General features: G+C 51.7%; 1 protein-coding gene across 15 annotated transcripts in view; it reads left to right on the top strand.

Moving 5' to 3' along the window:
• The window catches only part of BLTP1 (bridge-like lipid transfer protein family member 1), a 2,102,388-nt gene that overhangs the window by 899,499 nt on the left and 1,184,018 nt on the right, over positions 1-18,871 (top strand). For all 15 annotated transcript variants that reach the window (XM_078676841.1, XM_078676840.1, XM_078676839.1 and 12 more), the window contains one exon: positions 317-1,023. In XM_078676841.1, the coding sequence (XP_078532967.1) occupies positions 317-1,023 (707 nt within the window). The remainder of the gene's footprint in view (positions 1-316; positions 1,024-18,871) is intronic.

Raw genomic sequence — 18,871 nt, 5'->3', positions numbered from 1 at the left:
GATCCGCTTAGTCGAATAATTGTAAAAGTAATGATGGTGACGAGGCCAAGATGTTTCCTTATGTGGCCTTCCCAATACCCTTGAACTACTTATGGATGAACAAAATTGGAGCACTATGTAGATGACAGATAAGAAATGGGGATAGGTTAGGAAGTCCAACTATGTAAAACCCATTTAATTTATTTTCATCTCGATACATCTATCAGACAATAGGCGTATTAATGCCATTTGGCAATAAAAACATTTAAAACACGTATGCATGTTAAATACAATGCTTAACCTTTTATATTGCAATTTTTCTTTTTTACTAATGCAGGCAAGGAGCTGTTAATCTCCCTCCTCTCGAGTTCAAGCCTGCCCTGATGTTGGAAACTTTTAGCATCAATGCAGTTGTGATGGAGAAGTCTTTGTGCACTCCACAGATCTCCACCAGTGCTCTTTCATTTCATGACTTAAACAAACGCTATTACAACACCTTCCACTGTAACTTCACTGTATGTTGCCAGTCCATCAGCCAGCATGTTGATATGGCACTAGTTCGACTTATTCACCAGTTCAGCACAATGATTGATGACATCAAAGCTACCCAGACAGATATCAAACTTAGCAGGTACACTGCTGGCTCTGCTTCCCCAACTCCTACCTTTAAAACACGCAAGCATCGCGACTTTCGTTCTTCTGACTTCAGCCGCAGCTCTCGGGGGAGTCTCAATGGTGGTGGAAGAGTTAATAATGTAAAGAACAAAAGAATGAATGCTGAAAATAACAAAAAGGAGCCTAGGAATAAAAATAGCCTGGGGCGATCAGAAAGAAGGACTTCAAGGGTGTCCAGGAAAGGTTCCAAGGAGGTAGTAGATCATATGGCCATTCATATGGATGATTCTGATTCAATCACTGTATCCGAGCAGAGTGAACCCTCGGCAGAGTGCTGGCAAAACATGTACAAACTTTTGAATTTCTACTCCCTCATATCTGATCCAACCGGAATTCTTGAAAAGTCGACAGAAACATATGGTCCAGCAGGTGAGTGTGCGCAAAACTATTTGTTTATTTTTCAGATGTTCTTTGAAAATTTCCTTTATAGTAGTATTAGGTGGTTAAAAGGATTTGTTCCTATTTGTTGGATTAAAAAACATTTGCTTATTGTAAAATGTTACTCGTGGGAACGCCGGTCCCGATTTAATTGAAAATATCTCAAAATAACTAAAAAAGAAAAAGCCCAGGGGGCATTTGTATTTACATTGTATATCTTAGGAGTTAAAAAAAATGTATATGTCTAACATTATTTCTATAACATATGTGGCCGCCATTTTGTTATGTTTTTACTTAGTATGGAAATTATCTTCTTTGCAGACTGGTCCATTTTCCTGTGCACTATAAGGGATCATCGCAAGTCTTTTCAGAGTAGTTGATTATAGAGATGGGTTGTAATTTCCAAGGTCCAGCACCATCATTGACTGTGCTGCCGATGTACTTGGTGTTCCTAATGCCTGGCTTAAATTTGGCTATTTTCCTAGCTTCCAAGCACATTACCTTTAGGTTTAAAGCATTTTATTAAGACATTTACAAAAACAAGAACAGTGGTCGCAAGGGTTCGTGTCATGATACAGCCATTCAGGGGTGCATGTGGTGCGGAAAGTCTCTGCGGAGTAAGTGCCCCTCCGGTTCTGTCGTTCGTTGCGCATACAGCGACCATAATACACAAATAAACAACCCCCTGTTCAAACTCCCCCCACCCCTCCTACCCCTTCTGTCCCCTCCCTCCCCTCCCCGTCCAGTGCCCTGTTCGCCTGCCTGCCACATTCCTCCTTCCGCCGCCCTCCCCTTTCGACCAAACCCATCCCAAGCCTCATCAATCAATGGAATCTGCAGGTGACGTTAATCTCAAAAGTCGAAGATACGGTGGACATGTGAGTTCTTTAAATTCCGTGACCAGCAGTGAGTGAAACGGTAGCCACAGATCGTTAAATTGCTCCACCTCTCCTGCCACTGTGAGCGACAACTTCTCCATGCCCAGGACATGCCATAATCTATGCAGCCAGCTCGTGATAGAGGGGAGTGTGGTGGTGCGCCAGTGTATGAGAATGTTTTGAACAGCCGATCCCAACGCTATCGCAATTTGTCTGCCTCTTCGGGACTTTAGGGGGTACTTCAACCGGTTGGGTAAGCCCAGCAGTACATACGCAGGGAAGCGTGGCAGTTCAATGTCAAAGCGTATGTCTATCTCGTCTAGGACCTGCTTCCAGTAGGGGCGTAGCAAAGGGCAATCCCACAACACATGCGTAAGTGTGCCTACCTGCCCACAAGCCTGCCAGCATGTATCCTCAATACTACGATTCATTTCGTGCAATCTTTCTGGGGTGTAGTACCAGTAGGTAGTCACCTTAGTGAGTGTTTCGGTGAGTCCGGTGTGGTATGCGGAATGTCGTGCCCGGTATGGGATCTGGTCCCATTCTGTATGACTCAACGTCCTCCCCAGTTCCCGTTCCCAACGCTCCCTACCCAGGTTGTAAAGATGAGAGGAGGGAGGCTGCAAAAATTTGAATAGATCCGAGATCAGTTTCGCATCCGAAGTGCGTGTCGCAAGCCACTTCTCGTAAGGTAAAAGCCTTCTGTCCGCCGAGTCATGCACCTGCGGTTGTAGCGCCCAATGGCGCACCTGTAAATACCGCATTCTCTCTGTTTCAGGTAGGTGATAATCGTGCCTGAAGTCTTGAAATGAAATGATGCCCTCTGCGGTATACATATGAAACAGCGCCCTGCACCCCGCAGTCCGCCAATGCTGAAAGGCACCCTGCTCCATACCGGGGGTAAAATCCGGGTTCTCGACCAATGGTGTAAACGGTGAGGGGAACGTGGTGAGATCATGAACAACATTAATGGCATCCCACACCTGCAGTGGGACTCGCGTGATGAAAGACGCGTACAGGTTGGGGGGCGGTGCGCCCTGTGTAAGAAGGGCACCTCCTGTAGAGGCCTGCCCGCTACTGCCTGGTCTTCTGAACGCCACGGAATACGCGACTCGGAAGATATTGCATGATACGAACTCGTATGGAACAGATATTTGGATATAGAGAATTAGGATTACAGTGGAGAGTCTTAACGCTTCACACCGTACATTAGATGTGTTTACGGTCCATATTCGCCTGAGGATAACACAACTACCTTTGTACCTGGATTCAATGAAAGTTATATGATCCAGATGTTGTCTTGACTTGACAGAGACCATCAAACATTGATTTGGGTTAGACATGTAAAAACTCGAATTGGAATTGAACTGCTATAGATGCTGACGAGCTATTGGATAAGTGCTACCGTTATTGACCCCAACATTAGAGATTTCATTGAATTAATGCCCTGAAGAAGTCATTGTCTTACAGACAGACGAAACACGTGTTGGCTGCGCATTTGAATAAATCGATTTTACTAAAGACACTTTAACTTGTTTTGGACTGAAGATTGGATGATTACTGATGATTGAAGATAACACTCGATAAAGACAATAATTTGCTGAGTGCTCGGAGGAATATCTAATTATTGACCATTGGTCTTGGAAGAGCCAGTGTTTATCTGACTCCCACCTGCTCCACTCAACGAGATACCTCAGTTGTGCCGCCTGAAAATACTTGCGCAAATCCGGTGTTCGAGGCATGTGGGTTGCTAAATTCATATCTATTGCATAGATCGCCGCCTAGTGTTGGGTCCGGATGATTGCACATTGTTGTCCTGGAAGAGTCTTCGAAGTATCACGAGATAGGTGGCTCCTCCCCTGGACTACAGTGCGCATGGGCATCGACTCCATCCCCAGATTGTTTTTTTCCGCCATTGGGTTCGGATGTGGTTTCGACGTCTCTCTGTCGGAACCGAAAACGTTGTTCTTAAGGCCAAAAGGCCTTCGTTACCTGCGTCGGTATTGTTTGCGTACGGTCTCGAGCATCCTCCGACTCTCTGAGCCGGAATTCTGCGGAGTCGAGTAGCTCTTCGGACATCGAGGCCCTCTCGTCGCAGCAAGACCCCGACGAACTTAACATGGAGCGGAGCCCGTTCAAGTTCTGCCCAGTCTGTGGATCCAAATATCCACATATCGACGTGCATCCGGTCTGTAATAAATGCCTCTCGCCGGACCACAACGAGGAAAACTGTATGGCCTGTTCGAAATTCAGGTCAAAGAAGACGCTCAAGCATCGGCGCGCGGCGCACCTCGAGGCCCAGCGAGCGGCCCCGGCACCCGACGACATATTCGGCGACCCCGCTGAAGAAAGCGGTAGCCACCATCTTCAGATTTCTCCACCATCGACGGAGGTTGAGGCAGAGCCCGATGAACAAGTCGAAGGACAGGCCTTGGACCTTGAATACGTCGAGGAGGTAGGGGACGACGACGAAGTTTATGGGGCCGCGGAAGATAGCTCGGAGGATGAGCTATGCCCCGATGTCTACATGACTCAGGCTCAGGTCACGGGATCGCCACTCGGCCTTACCCACGACCCAGCACCGCTATCCTCGGCCCCGCCTTCTGGCCCGGCCACGGACACTCACGCGGAGCCGCCATTACACGTATCGAAACCTTCGGATTCGACTGCACCAAAGATGGCCGACGTCCCGTCAAAATCGAAACCGAAACCATCGGAATCGACAAAATCTAAAATGGCCGACGTCCAACAGAAAATAGCGAAGCCTGCTCCTTCATCGACTCCGTCGACCTCCGGCCCACAGAAGTCGAAGAAGGCTGTCGAATCGACAGCGCCGCAAAAGGTGCTCAAGGACTCATCCTCTAAGAAGGATGTCCATCAAGTGGCTAGCACAGTTGCTCCGGCGCGGACCTCGAAGTCTGCTGAAACGCCTTCAGCCGCCACTGCGGCGCCTACCAGTAAGCGCACAGTCGAGTCAAAATCGACTACAAGCCATGACCCGAAGGCAGGGGCCACTACGCATCGGCACAAAGATACCGGTTCGGCAGCAACGGCGTCGGCGCCAAAGACTGCCACTTGCCCGCGAGCCGTTAGTATCGATGATTCGTCAACGGACAACTCGTCGGCACCAAGAGACTCCGACTCTACCGAACATCGGACGTCACCTTCGACGCCCTCTGCTTCCTTCACTAAGCAGGTCACCGACTCACTCAAACGTATTCGGGACAAGGCTTTGCCATCGGCTCCCACGCCGTCGGCTCCGAAATCGGTGGACACACCGCAGAAGACCTCGGGCAAGCTTCTCTACTCTTTGCCACCTAAGGTGGCACCGAAGGCGTTTGCACCCAGATCGGTGCCGAGGATCGCTGTAACGTCGGACACTTCCACGCTCGAAGCCTTGGATCGACGTCACGCCTCTGAAGACCACTCAGAGCATTATATCGATGCCCAAACGAGGAAATTGACACTCTATAAAAGGAAAATCACTTCCCATCCACTGGAATCATATGTCATTCCACTGAAAAAGAAAAGGCCGGCACAGGACATTCCAGCCCTTGTTGAACCAGTTTTGCCACCGCCAAGAAGGAGTCCATCACCTTCCCCCGACCAATCTGGTGGAGAGGATGATGACCAAGATGACCAGTATAATTTCCCAGTTGACAATGACCCTGATGTTCAACTGGACTCATATGGCGATACTGGGGATCAAAGTGGACATCAAGTGGTACAAGATCCACAGGGGTTTGGGGCACGTACATCACCAACAGAGGATTCAGCAGCGTTTAATGCTTTGTTAGAACGGGCAGCAGCAAATCATGATGTGGACATGCATGCTGACCCGGTAGAGGAGGATTTTTTGTTTGACACTTTCTCTGTCTCGGACAGGACAGTTAAAATCCTTCCTATGCTCAAAGGTGTCCTGAAACATGCCCCAGAGATCTTTAAGGAACCTACCAGGGCGAGAGTGGTGAACCCACGTATCGAAAAGAAGTACAGACCAGCACCTGGAGACCCTGCATATATTCGGGGACAGTTGCCTCTGGATTCGTTGGTGGTCGCCAATGCCCGCAAGAGGGCGAACTCCCAAACAACGGGTGAAGCTCCTCCCCCAGACAAGGAGTCGAAAGTGCTTGAGGCATCCGGCAAAAGGGTGGCTGCGCAGGCTGCCAATATCTGGCGTATAGCAAACACACAGGCGCTATTGGCACGATATGATAGGGCGCATTACGACACCCTAGAACAGCTCCTTCAACACCTCCCTGATCAGTTTAAGGAAGGGGCCGAGATGCTCATACAAGAAGGAAAGCTCATCTCCAACGCAGCAATAAAGTGTGCACTTGATGTGGCTGATACAGCGGCTAGGGGGATTAACACTAGCGTCATGTTAAGGCGACAAGCTTGGCTTCGCATATCTGGATTTAAACCCGATATCCAAACTACAATACTCAACCAGCCCGTCAATCCAGACAGACTGTTTGGTCCAGATGTTGACACCACCCTAGAGAAAATTAAAAAAGACAATGAGACTGCTAAGTCCATGGGGGCGCTTCAGTCTCAACAATTCCAGGGAAGCACTTTTCGTCGCTCAGGAGCACGTGGTGTTACCAGAGGACAGTTGGGTCAACAAACACAATTCGCAAAAAGTGGTGCACAATCCTCTTACCCCAAGCAGGGTAGAGGGGGTTACCGAGGTAACAGTGCCAAAGGCAGGGGCAGGGGGAACAACAACTCCCGTTCCTCTGCCGCAAACAGTGACTCTCTGTCACTGCCCCCCGACCATCCAACACCTGTCGGGGGGAGACTCCAGCAGTTCCTGCCAGTCTGGTCGTCCATCACCACAGACAGGTGGGTGAGAAAACTTATCCAGTACGGTTATTGTTTGGAGTTAACATCCACTCCTCCCAACATTCCCCCAAGACACCGTCCTATGTCAGCAGAGCACTTGCACTTATTGCAGCAGGAAGTTGTGGTGATGCTGCAAAAAGGCGCAATCGAGCTCGTACCAGTGGAGGAGGAAGGAACAGGAGTCTATTCCCTGTACTTCCTCATCCCAAAAAAGGACGGATCCCTCAGACCCATTCTGGATCTACGCCCTCTCAACATGTATATACTGTCGGAACACTTTCACATGCTAACACTGCAGCAAATTCTTCCACTGCTAAACCAAGGGGACTTCCTAGCAACCTTGGACCTCAAGGATGCTTATTTCCACATCCCACTCCACCCATCCCACAGAAAGTACCTCAGGTTCACCATTCACAACATGCACTATCAGTTCAAAGTCCCTACCCTTCGGGGTGACTACTGCCCCCAGAGTGTTTACGAAGTGTCTGGCGACAGTTGCGGCGCACCTCAGACGGCAGAACATACATGACTACCCGTACCTAGACGACTGCCTTGTTCAAGCAAAGTCGGAACAACAGTGCGCCACGGACATGTCCCACACTATTCACCTCCTTCACAGTCTGGGGTTCTCACTAAACTACCCAAAGTCGCACCTTCAACCAGCTCATGTGCGGCAGTACTTGGGCGCGACAATAAACACCCTGACTGCTATGGCTCAGCCAAACCCAGTCAGGATAAATTCAATTCAATCACTGATCCAGAGGTTCAGACCGCAACACTCCCTACCAGCGAGAGTGTTCATGCAGTTGATAGGCATGATGGCCTCCTGCATCTTCATAGTCCCGCACGCGAGGTTGCACATGCGTCCGCTCCAAGAATGCTTGGCAAATCAGTGGACACAGGCTCAAGGGCAACTGACAGACCTAGTGTTGGTGACCGGTCGGGCATACAACTCTCTGCATTGGTGGAATCCACACAACCTTTGCAAGGGACGACCGTTCCAAGAGCCGGTGCCACAAATTATCCTAACGACGGACGCATCTCTCCAAGGGTGGGGAGCCCATGTGCTCCACTACACTGTGCAGGGACTGTGGTCCGCCCAGCAACAGAAGTTGCACATCAACTACCTGGAATTGATGGCAATCTTCATGGCGCTAAAGTCCTTCAAAGTACATCTGTGCAACAAGTTCGTGTTGATCCGGACGGACAACATGACAGCCATGTACTACATCCAAAAACAAGGAGGCACTCACTCGCCACAGCTGTCTCATCTGGCTCAGAGCATGTGGAAGTGGGCCATTCAGAGGAACATTTTCCTCATGGCAGAACACCTCCCAGGCAAGGACAATCAGATGGCGGATCTGCTCAGCAGATACAGCCATCAAATGCACAAGTGGGAGATACATCCATCAGTACTCCACCCGTACTTCCATCAGTGGGGTCATCCAGAGATAGACCTGTTTGCCACAAGGGAAAACGCAAAATGCCAAAGCTTTGCCGCCAGGTTCCCTCACCCAGAATCGCAGGGGAATGCGATATGGATGAACTGGTCAGGCAAATTTGCGTACGCTTTTCCCCCAGCGCCTCTCATTCCGCTGGTGGCAAGAAAGCTAAAGCAACACTCGATGACTCTCATCCTGGTTGCTCCAACATGGGCACGCCAACCATGGTACACCACGTTTCTAGAACTTTCCGTGGTACCGCATCAAAGGTTGCGCCTCACACCCAGGCTCTTAACGCAGAACCATGGAGACATTCAGCATCCAGATCCGCAACAGCTCAACCTGGCGATCTGGCTCCTGAGGTCCTAGAGTTTGGCTACCTCAACCTGCCTCCTGAATGCATGGATATCATACGGGAGGCAAGGAAGCCCACTACCAGAGCTTGCTATGCAGCAAAATGGAAGCGGTTTGTCATTTACTGCACAAACCACAATATCAACCCTCTAGATGCATCCATTCCTAACATCATCTGCTATTTGTTACATCTCTACAAATGCAATCTGGCGTACGCTTCCATTCGGATACACTTATCCGCCATAGCGGCTTATCTCCAGAATAGGCAGCATCTCTCTGTTTTGAGGGTGCCTGCCATTAAAGCCTTCCTAGAGGGACTGAAACGAGTCATTCCTCCAAGAACACCACCAGCTCCAGTGTGGAACCTCAATGTGGTCCTCACTAGGCTGATGGGTCCACCTTTCGAGCCACTGCACTCCTGCGAAATTCAATTTCTAACATGGAAAGTGGCTTTTCTCATTGCTATTACATCGCTCAGACGTGTTAGTGAGCTGCAAGCGCTCACAATCCAAGAGCCATTCATCCAAATACATTCAAACAGGGTGGTGCTCCGCACTAACCCCAAATTCCTTCCTAAAGTGGTGTCACAGTTTCATATCAACCAAACTATTGACCTACCCGCATTCTTCCAAAACCCACAAACAGTAGCGGAAAGAATGCTTCATACATTAGACGTTAGGAGGGCGTTGATGTACTACATTAACAGAACGCAACACTTTAGGAAAACACAACAACTTTTTGTTGCCTTCTCAGCGCAGCACAAAGGCAACCCCATTTCCAAAGCAGGAATAGCCAGATGGATTGTTAAGTGCATTCAAATCTGTTATCAAAAGGCTAAGCGTAATTTAACAATACCCCTTTAAGGGCGCACTCCACACGCAAGTTGGGGGCCTCCATGGCTTTCCTAGGGAACATTCCTTTAGAAGACATTTGTAGAGCAGCCACATGGGCTACACCACACACATTTACCAAACATTACTGTGTTGATGTGCATTCCAAACAGCAAGCAGCTGTAGGACAGGCTGTTCTCAAAACACTTTTTCAAGCTTCTGCAGCTGGCACGGGCAACCGCCCTTAGGGGAGGGACTGCTGTGTATTCTATGCAATAGATATGAATTTAGCAGCCCACATGCCTCGAACTGAATATGCTACTTACCAGTATGCATCTGTTCTTGGCATGTAGGGCTGCTAACATTCATATCGCCCGCCCTCCTCCCTGGTGCCTGTAGCGGCTGCAGATACTCTCTTGCATTCATCATTAGCATGGACATTCTTTACACTATTTCACTCCATCTCTGCCACAATGGCTAAAAACAATCTGGGGATGGAGTCGATGCCCATGCGCACTGTAGTCCAGGGGAGGAGCCACCTATCTTGTGATACTTCGAAGACTCTTCCAGGACAACAATGTGCAATCATCCGGACCCAACACTCGGCGGCGATCTATGCAATAGATATGAATGTTAGCAGCCCTACATGCCAAGAACAGATGCATACTGGTAAGTAGCATATTCAATACCCAGACCCCCTGCCTCAGGGGCCAGCGTGGCTAGGGCCCTCTTCAGCCTAGGTTTGCGGCCCTGCCAGATAAAGCGTGCAAGGTCCGCCTGCGCCTGCTGAATCCACCCTTTGGGAGGTAGTAGTGGCAGGGCCCGGAACAAATATAGAACCTGTGTTAAGATCGTCATCTTAACCGCTGCTATCCGGCCGAGCCAGGACAGAGTGCCTTTGTTCCAGCGCCCCAGTTCCTCCTTAATTTTCTTTCCCAAGGCCGCATAGTTGGCGGTTACCATAGCGTGTAGGGTAGGTGCCAAAAGAATGCCCAAGTAGGGTACAAGATCCGAGGACCAGAGCATGGGGAAGAGGGTCTGCAATGCAGTTCTCGTGGCAGCGGTCAACGAGACATCAAGGGCTGCAGATTTCCCCATATTCATTTTGAATCCCGCGACCAACGAGAAAGCCTCCAGCTCTGCATTACACGCTGGGAGCGCCTCCCTCGGGTCAGCTAGTGTCAGTATAACGTCATCCGCGTAGAGGCTGATCGTGTGGGTATATCTCCCCATCCTCACTCCAGTCGCGTTCGGGTTCTGACGTATCCTTTGAGCAAGAGGCTCCATATATAAAGCAAAAAGTAGTGGGGATAATGGGCATCCCTGCCTGGTGCCCCGCTCTATAGAAAACCTCCGGGAGCTTCAACCATTCAACCGCACCACCGCCGACGGGAATCTGTAGCAATTGAACACTAAGGTGCGGAACCTCTCCCCTATCCCCACCTTTGCCAAGAACTGCTCTAGATAGGGCCAATGTACCCGGTCGAACGCCTTCTCCGCATCCACGGCTAACAGCATCCTCTCCCCAGGAATCCGGGAGGCTTTCTCTAGGATGTGAACCACTCTCTTGGTGTTATCCACCGTCTGCCTCCCTGGGACAAATCCTGCCTGGTCCGGGTCAACCAGTCCCGGGAGATGAAGTGCCAGCCGAGCTGCAAGGATCCCAGTGTACAGCTTGAGATCTATGTTCAGGAGAGAGATCGGTCTGTACGAGCTGCAATGAGCCTGGTCCTTCCCTGGTTTGGGGATGGCCGACACAGTCGCCTGGAGTAGATCCGGTGGGATAGCTCCAGGAGCGGAGAACGAGTTGAAGAGTCGGGTAAGGATAGGGGCCAGTATGGAGCAGAACGTTTTATAGAAAAGTGATGTATAGCCGTCCGGGCCCGGAGCCTTCCCATGCTTGAGTTTAGAGATGGCTGTAATCACCTCTTCAACCTGAATGTCGCTTTCCAGGTACTCTGCTTGCTCCGGGGTTAAGGAAGGGAGGGCGACCGAGTCCAGATAGCCAGCCTCCCTATGTGGCGACGGGGGTTCACTGGCATATAGTGCTGCATAGTATTGACGGAAGGTCTCCGCCATCTGGTCGTCCTCCGTAACTGTCTCATCGTTTGAGGTCACAAGCTCCTTCATTAAGTGCCGTTGATGTGCTACTCGGAGTTTGTTCACAAGCAGCTGGCCGCACCTGTCCCCCCGTGTAATATGCATGTTTCAGACGCAACGCCGCATACTCCGCTCTGTCCATATCTAAGGCCGACAGGAGTTTCCTCACTGCCTTAAGTAGTCTCCATACCCTAGGGGCTCCCGTGCGCTGATGTACCTGTTCCAACTCGCGTACTTTGTGCGTGAGCTCGTCTCGTTTGAGTTGTCGTTCTCTATTCTCCGCCGACTATATTGCTATAAATTCACCTCTGAGCACTGCCTTTAAGGCTGCCCATTGCGTTGCTAAAGAAGTGTCGGTATTATCATTGTAGGTCTGATAATCGTGAACTGAGTCTGTGATGTGCTTCACCACCGTTTTCTTATGCAGTAGTGTATCCCTGAGTCGCCAAACCCCGCGCGATGAAGACACCGGCTGTAAGCGAAAGGTGCCCATAAAGGGCGCATGGTCTGATAAGGAGAGAACCCCCATTTCAGATGCCGTAGCTAGGTCACATACTGGCCCCGTGACCAAGAGGTGGTCCAATCTCGCATACGTCTTGTGTGCATGTGAGTAATAGGAGTAGTCCCTGTCGGTGGGGTGCAGGCGGCGCCAGAGATCGTGGAGATCTAGGTCCTCTAATTGGGATTTACCCCCTTGTGAAAACTCTCCCGTTTGTGGGTACCTCTGCGCCGACCTGTCTAGAGACGAGTCGAACACCATGTTCAGGTCTCCTCCTATGATAATGTGTCTATCTGAGGTGGCTGTAATATCTACTAATGCTGAGTCCAAAAATCGCTCTTGATGTTCGTTGGGCCTATATATCGACCCTATGGTGAACACCAGACCTCCCAATTTAACCCTGTACACTAGAAGTCTCCCTTTCTGTTCTGTAGACTTATGTAAGACCTCCCCCTTGAATGTTCGGGACACTAGGATTGCCACCCCCGCCGTCTTGGTGGTGTTGGAAGAAAAAAATTGTGTTGGAAATTTGTGAGATCGCATTCTATGGCAATCGCGGGCTAGCAAGTGGGTCTCCTGCAAGTGACAAATATCCGCCTGTGTACTTTCTAGCAGAGACAAGACCGCCCTCCTCTTGACTGGATTGTTCAAGCCTTTCACATTAAGGGTTATTACCTTAAGGGCTTCCATTAGTATAGGGCCAACTGTGGCGCAAGCGTTGAATCGGAGCCCAGGTAGGGCGGCCCTGAGATAAGTAGTGTGTGAGAGCTCTGCCAGGCCAGAGTAGGCGCCATACAAGCACTGGACGATCCCCACCCCTTCCCCCCCAGTTCCCTCTGAACTTCCCCTGAACTGTCCCTCCCAGTCACCCCCCCTCCTCCCCCACCCAACCAAAATCCCCTCAACCCCCTCTCTTGGCCAACCTTCCCTCCGTCCCAACTCGAAACTACCCCAACAGTCCCCCCCCCTTCCAACCCTTCCCCTCAACCGATCCCAAAACTCCATTGTCCAAGTCCAGTCCTCAGCGGACAAGTCTGTGGTAAATTATCCAAGTGGACGCCCCGCCACCGTGCCCCCACACGCCCCCCCCCCAGGACCCCTGAACCTGCATTGTGAAGAGAAGAAAGCTGTGTCGATCTCCCCCCGGAGGTCTCTCAAGCCGTCAGTGCAATGTCACTAGATGCCGTGTCTCTGGCCACCTCTCGCACCGCGTTGACCATTTCCGCTCGGATAGTGGGTGAGTCCGTGCGTGCGGAAGAGGCAGAGGAGCGCCGTTCAGGGAGCGATTGCCAACCGTCTCTGGTGGTGCGTCTGCGGCGAGGAGTGGGTGCATCTGTTGCGGTGATCCCCTGTACACCGCAGGTATCTTGAAGGGAGCGAAGCTGCTGTAGAGTCCAGTTCCACCGAAAGATGAGGCGAAAAGGGTGGCCCCAGGAGTACTGTGTCGTGTTCCCTCAGGAAGTCTGTCGCTATTTTGAATGCTTTGCGTTTCTGGAGCGTGATTGCCGACAGATCCTGAAAGAGAGCGACCTGATGTCCTCGGAAGCGCAATGACTGCTGCTTTCGTGCCTCAAGGAGGATTCGTTCCTTCAGAGGGAAGTCCGGTAGAAAAGCCAGGATATCAGGGGGTGGCGCCGATGTGCGACGTGCCAGGCCCACTCTATGTGCTCTGTCAATCCTGATGGGGAAATCCGCCGGCTCACCCAGTATTTCCCGAAACATGTCCCTTAGGTACCCAGCTACGTCCTCACCTTCTTCTTTAGATGGAATTCCCCGGACCCGGATATTGTTGCGCCTGGACCGGTTCTCGAGGTCCTCATTATGTGCTTGGAGGTCAAGTTGTTGGTCCTTCAAGCGTATCACCTCCTGTTGCAGCTGTGCAATCTCCTCGTCCCGAGTGTGTCCTGCTTCCTCCACGGTAGCCACCCTCTCTCCAAGGTTATCGACGTCTCTCCGCACTTCCCGAATTTCTCCGGCTACTTCATGCTTTAGTGCTTGGAAATCGTCCCTAAGGGAGCTGAAAAGTGCCTCCAGGAAAGATCTGGTGACGGGGGGTTCCCCCCACCCCCCCTCCGCTCCGCGGGTACTGCTCGATGGGCCTGGTGAGTGCTGCCCTTTGTCTGGTTTCGGAGGTCCTCTACCCAGCATACCGGCAACGTCCGCTCTCCTTTCTTGCCCCCTCTGTTGCCTGCCATCCTGGGAGTGAAAGTCGTCCACGAGGTAGTGTAGCGCACCGTCAGGGCTCCGTTGAGCACTATCGTTCCGGGGGAACCGCCCATCTGGGAAGGCGACCTCCGTCGGAGCCTGGGCCCGGCACTTCTCTACTGACCGTTCTGAGGGGGCAGTCCCCTCGTGCTTCTTGGCTCCCGGTCTGTTCCGAGCGCCGTGGCCTGGGGAAGCAGCCGATGTCCGCCCAAGGCGGTCGTAGCTCGGCTCCCTCCGTAAGCGCACCCCCGCACTGCCGCTTTCCTCTCCACTCGTATCAATCTCGCCGACTCCCCAGGCCCGCTCGTCTCCCGTCCCGTAATGCACTCACTTCCAGCCTCATCCACCTCCGGGGGCCCCCGTCGTCGTCCGCGGAGTCGGGCCGCTTCGCCACCACCCCCGTCGTCCGTCACGGTCCACACCCAGGGCCCATGACGATCCAGGCAGACAACTCTGTGTCTACCGGCCGCCAGGTGTCTTTAGCTGGGCGCGGTGAGGTCAGGCTCTCCCCCGATGCTCCGCTGTGGTGTGTGGCCGTCCCCGGCCAACTGCCGAGGGGCCCGGTCGCCCAGTGCAGTGGCTCCGGGACTGCTGGAGCCACTCGACGGCGCCCTGCGTTGTGACCGGGGTCGCGGTAAGCCCCTCTGGTCCGGCCTCTGGTCCTCCGGTCTCCTCCAGCGGGGTCTTCTGCTGACCGGTGCCGCTCCGGGGTCGGAGTTATGCCGCAGATGGGCCACGCCCTCGGCCCGGCACTCCGGGTCTCCACTGCGGTCCGCGTGTGGACCAGCCGGTCGTCGCCCCTCTCCTGGAGCTCGACGCCCAGGCCACCGGAATCCGTGCCAAGGTCACCCCTTCACTGCTGGGCAGCTCGCACCGCCCCAGGTCTCACTCCAGGGTCACCTCGCTGCTGCAGTGCGGATCCTCCGCAGGCTGCAGTCCTCACTCCCGGCCGCACCCCGGCGTCGCCGTCATTCTTCGTTGCACCCCGGGACCACGGTCCCGTCAGGGGTTCTTTGGTGCAATTGATGGGCCGTTGAATATGCCCTCTCTCGGGACCGCAACCAGCGTCGGGCCGGGTGGCGGTCACTCTGGTGGGACCCACTGATAGGCCCTGGTAGGCCGCGTCCCCTGCCTTGCGTAGCGATCCTACGTCGAGGCCGCCGCTCCGGTAGCGCGGTGTGCTTCAACCGGGCGCCCGCTCACTGTCGGGGGTCCGCCGGGGGTCTGTCGGGGATGCGGGAGGGGCCCTACCGTCCCCGCTGGTCAGGTCGCACTGCTCGATGAGGCCTCCGGCGCAGTTCCATGCGATCGCGGTCCTCGTGGCTTCGGCCCCGGGCCGCGTCTCCGCCTCCTCAGCGCCTCCGGCCGCACTTTCGAGGCTCCGTCGCCACGACCTCGGGGTCGGTCAGCGCTTCTGGCTGCAGCGGTAGTGTCTCCTCAGCGGCCGTTGCAGATCCCCGGCTTTTCGGGGGGAGATCTGATGATAGTAGCGGGTTAAGGGCCCTGGGTTACGGGAGCTCGCGGATAGTGCGACCACTCACCCCGCCATCTTGGCCACGCCCCCAGCACATTACCTTTAGACGTTTTGTTGGAGTATGCACATATTGACATGAATTATTTTCCCTTTTGAAAGGATTGCCTTATCCCCTTGGTGCTTAAAAAGTGCTTGACCAACCTAGAATATCTAATGCATATCACACTGCACTCGACATGTAGTGGATATGAGTAAATGGAATTGTCCCTAGCACAGAGCATTTTACACCATAATTCTAAAAGAGCTGGTAAAGAAAAGCTCTTTGGTAATTATGATAGTTGTCTGCAGCCTCTACAAATTGCCTTTATAATTTCAAATCTATTGGATGCAATCTGGAAGATGTTGAAGAGAATCACTAAGGATTCCTTCCTTTATTGTTCCATGTCACCTTTTATTAAATAATGGTGTGTTGAAGCCTGGAATCATTTGGCATGTGTTTTCTCCAAGGAATGGTTGGGAGTCCCTCTTCACATGTTCTAGGGCAGACAGTAGTTACTTGTCAGTATTCTTTCTGTTGCAAGGTTTTAGGTTAACAATACACTCCACTTGAATAACAAAGATACTCCAACTGTACACATGACTTTCCAAGGATAGCAAAGATGAACAGTTAGTGATTACAAATAACAAGCTCAATTACTTTTACATGCTCCTGCAGCTACAGAATCTTCAATGTTATGTGGAGTGGCAGTCTGAGACACCCCCTGTTCGTGTTACTTCCTTCTTCATGAATGGCTGTTTTGGCGGAATCTATGCCATTACGGCCTAGATTTGGACGATGAGCAGTACTGTATCATTGAACTGCATCCTTTTTCCATACGTTTTTTTTTTTGGGAATCCCATTTCCTTTCTTGAAAGTAGTAGTAACTTCTACATGCACTGTTGTGGTGAGAAACTATGGCGGTCATTAAGTATTTTGCAAGCTGGACTGCCTTTTGGGCTTAGATGGCAGAGGATCTGTATTCGCCATCTGTTCTGCTGTCAGATCTCCATACATCTATGTCCATCTGGTGGTATTTTTTCTCCTGCATCCCAGGCTCACTGGGCAGAGTAGTGTTGTCGACACTGGCCTTGAGGCTCCATGCTTGGCTGAGGACAACTGGCTTTTTAAGGGATGACCAAGGATTGCTTATGGTTATACCCTTTGATGGTTCCTGTCTTGTCGGAGATAAGTTGTATTCAGTACTGGATCAATTTAGGGACAGCAGCGCTACGGCCAGGTCCTTAGGCCTTTTCATAGCCCCTCGCCAACCCCAATCCACCTTTAGCTCCTTTCGTGGCAATGAAACGGGGTTACAGCCTCTACCCTCCTAGCCACTGCGGTGTGTAAGCTTCCCAGCATCTGCATGGCAGAAGATGCAGTGCATACAGATTTTGTAGGTCGGGTAGCCAGAGGTCAGGCCAGTCCACCCCCTAACCCCTGCTAAACCCCCACCCCACCTCCACAGCTGCAGCCTCTAACCCTTATAATTTGCTGGCTTACCAATGTGGGCACCCAGGGGGAGACATGACACACCATCACCTGCCCACCTGGCGGTCAATCACATCCAACCGATGGGTTTTGCAGATTTTCCGGACGGGCTACTCCCTCCCGTTCATGACTACCCCTCCATCCATTCCACCTGCTTGCCACAGGATGATGGAGGATGATCTTTCCTTACTCCCAACAGGAAATGACAGCTCTCTTGGCCAAGCGAGTCATAGAGAGGGTGCCGCTGCCAGAAGTATGTTGTGGTTTTTATTCCCGCTTTGCTCTGGTGCCCAAGGACGGACAGAAGCCTTTGTCCTATCCTAGACCTGTGGCCTCTCAATTTCTTCCTCAGGAAGGAAACGTTCAAATGCTCATGCTCACTCAAGTCTTGTCTGCCCCGGACCTGGGAGACTGGATGGAAGCATTTGACTTGCAGGACTCGTAATTCCACATTCCCGTCCTGCCTGCCCCAGGCATTACCTGGGTTTTACAGTGGGCCACCAGCATTTTCAGTTTGCTATGGTCCCTTTTGGCCTGACCAGCGCCCTTGATGTTCACCAAGGTGATGATGGTGGTTGCTGCTCATCTCCATAGATCTGGGGTGCCAGTCTTCCCCTAACTCCACAACTGGCTGTTGAAGACGGGTTCACCCAAGGAAGCTGTCTCCATCCACCAGAATAATGGGTACTGCTTGCATTTGCTGGCATTCACTATCAATGTGCTGAAGTCACACTTGACTCCCTCTCAGACACTGCCTTTCATCGGAGCTGTTCTGGACATGGTGCAGTTGTGGGCCTAGCCTCCTGATTGGTGAGTCCAGGATATTCAGGCTATGATATAGCTGTTTCTGCCTCTATCCAGGATTCCGTGAGACTGACTCTGAGGTTGCTGGGCCCCATGGCCTCCTGCATCCTGCTTGTGACAAATGCCCGCTGGCATATGCGGGGTTTGCAGTGGGACCTGAAGTTCCAGTGGGTGCAGCATCTGGAAAATATCTCCGACATGGTCCAGATCTCTGAGTGAACTGCAAAAGATCTGCAGTGGTTGTTAATGAACAGTGATTGGGTCAGCAGGAGACCCCCTTCCTCAACCAGATCTGACTGTAGTGATAGATGCTTCACTCTTGGGATTGGGGTGGTCATCTGGGAGAGGTGGCGATCAGAGGCCTCTGGTCTCCTGCGGAATCCGGATTTCACATCAACCTTCTGGAGCTCCGAGCGATCTGAGTGGCATTGAAAGCCTTTCTGCCCTCCATCAAGGGAAGGCTAGTGCAGGTGTTTACTGACACCACCACCACAATGTGTTTCTGCAATAAGCAGGGTGAGGTGGGAACATGGACTCTCTCGTCAAGAGGCTTTAGGCCGCTGGACATGGCTGGAACAGCTTGGCATATTCCTGGTGGTTCATCACCTGGTGGGCTCTCTGAATGCCAGAGCCGACAAATTCAGCTGATTTATTTATTTATTATAGAGTTTTGTATAGCGCGAACAAGACCCGTGGGTATCAGAGCGCTTAACATCGAGGTAGGTTACATATTAACAGTCCAATAACAAATTCTGAAAACATACAGATGTAAGGTACAAGGCACAGTGGCTATAAGAGGTGCCTAAATAAACCTTATATAAACATGTGTGCAGTTAGTAATAAAGGTGAGAGAGGCCTCGTTCATAACTTGGTCCATATC

This window comes from Lissotriton helveticus, chromosome 2_1 (genome assembly GCF_964261635.1).
Source record: "Lissotriton helveticus chromosome 2_1, aLisHel1.1, whole genome shotgun sequence".
NCBI lineage: Eukaryota > Metazoa > Chordata > Amphibia > Caudata > Salamandridae > Lissotriton > Lissotriton helveticus.
The sequence above is the reverse complement of the archived record's forward strand: the minus strand, read 5'-3'. Positions and strand labels throughout refer to the sequence as shown.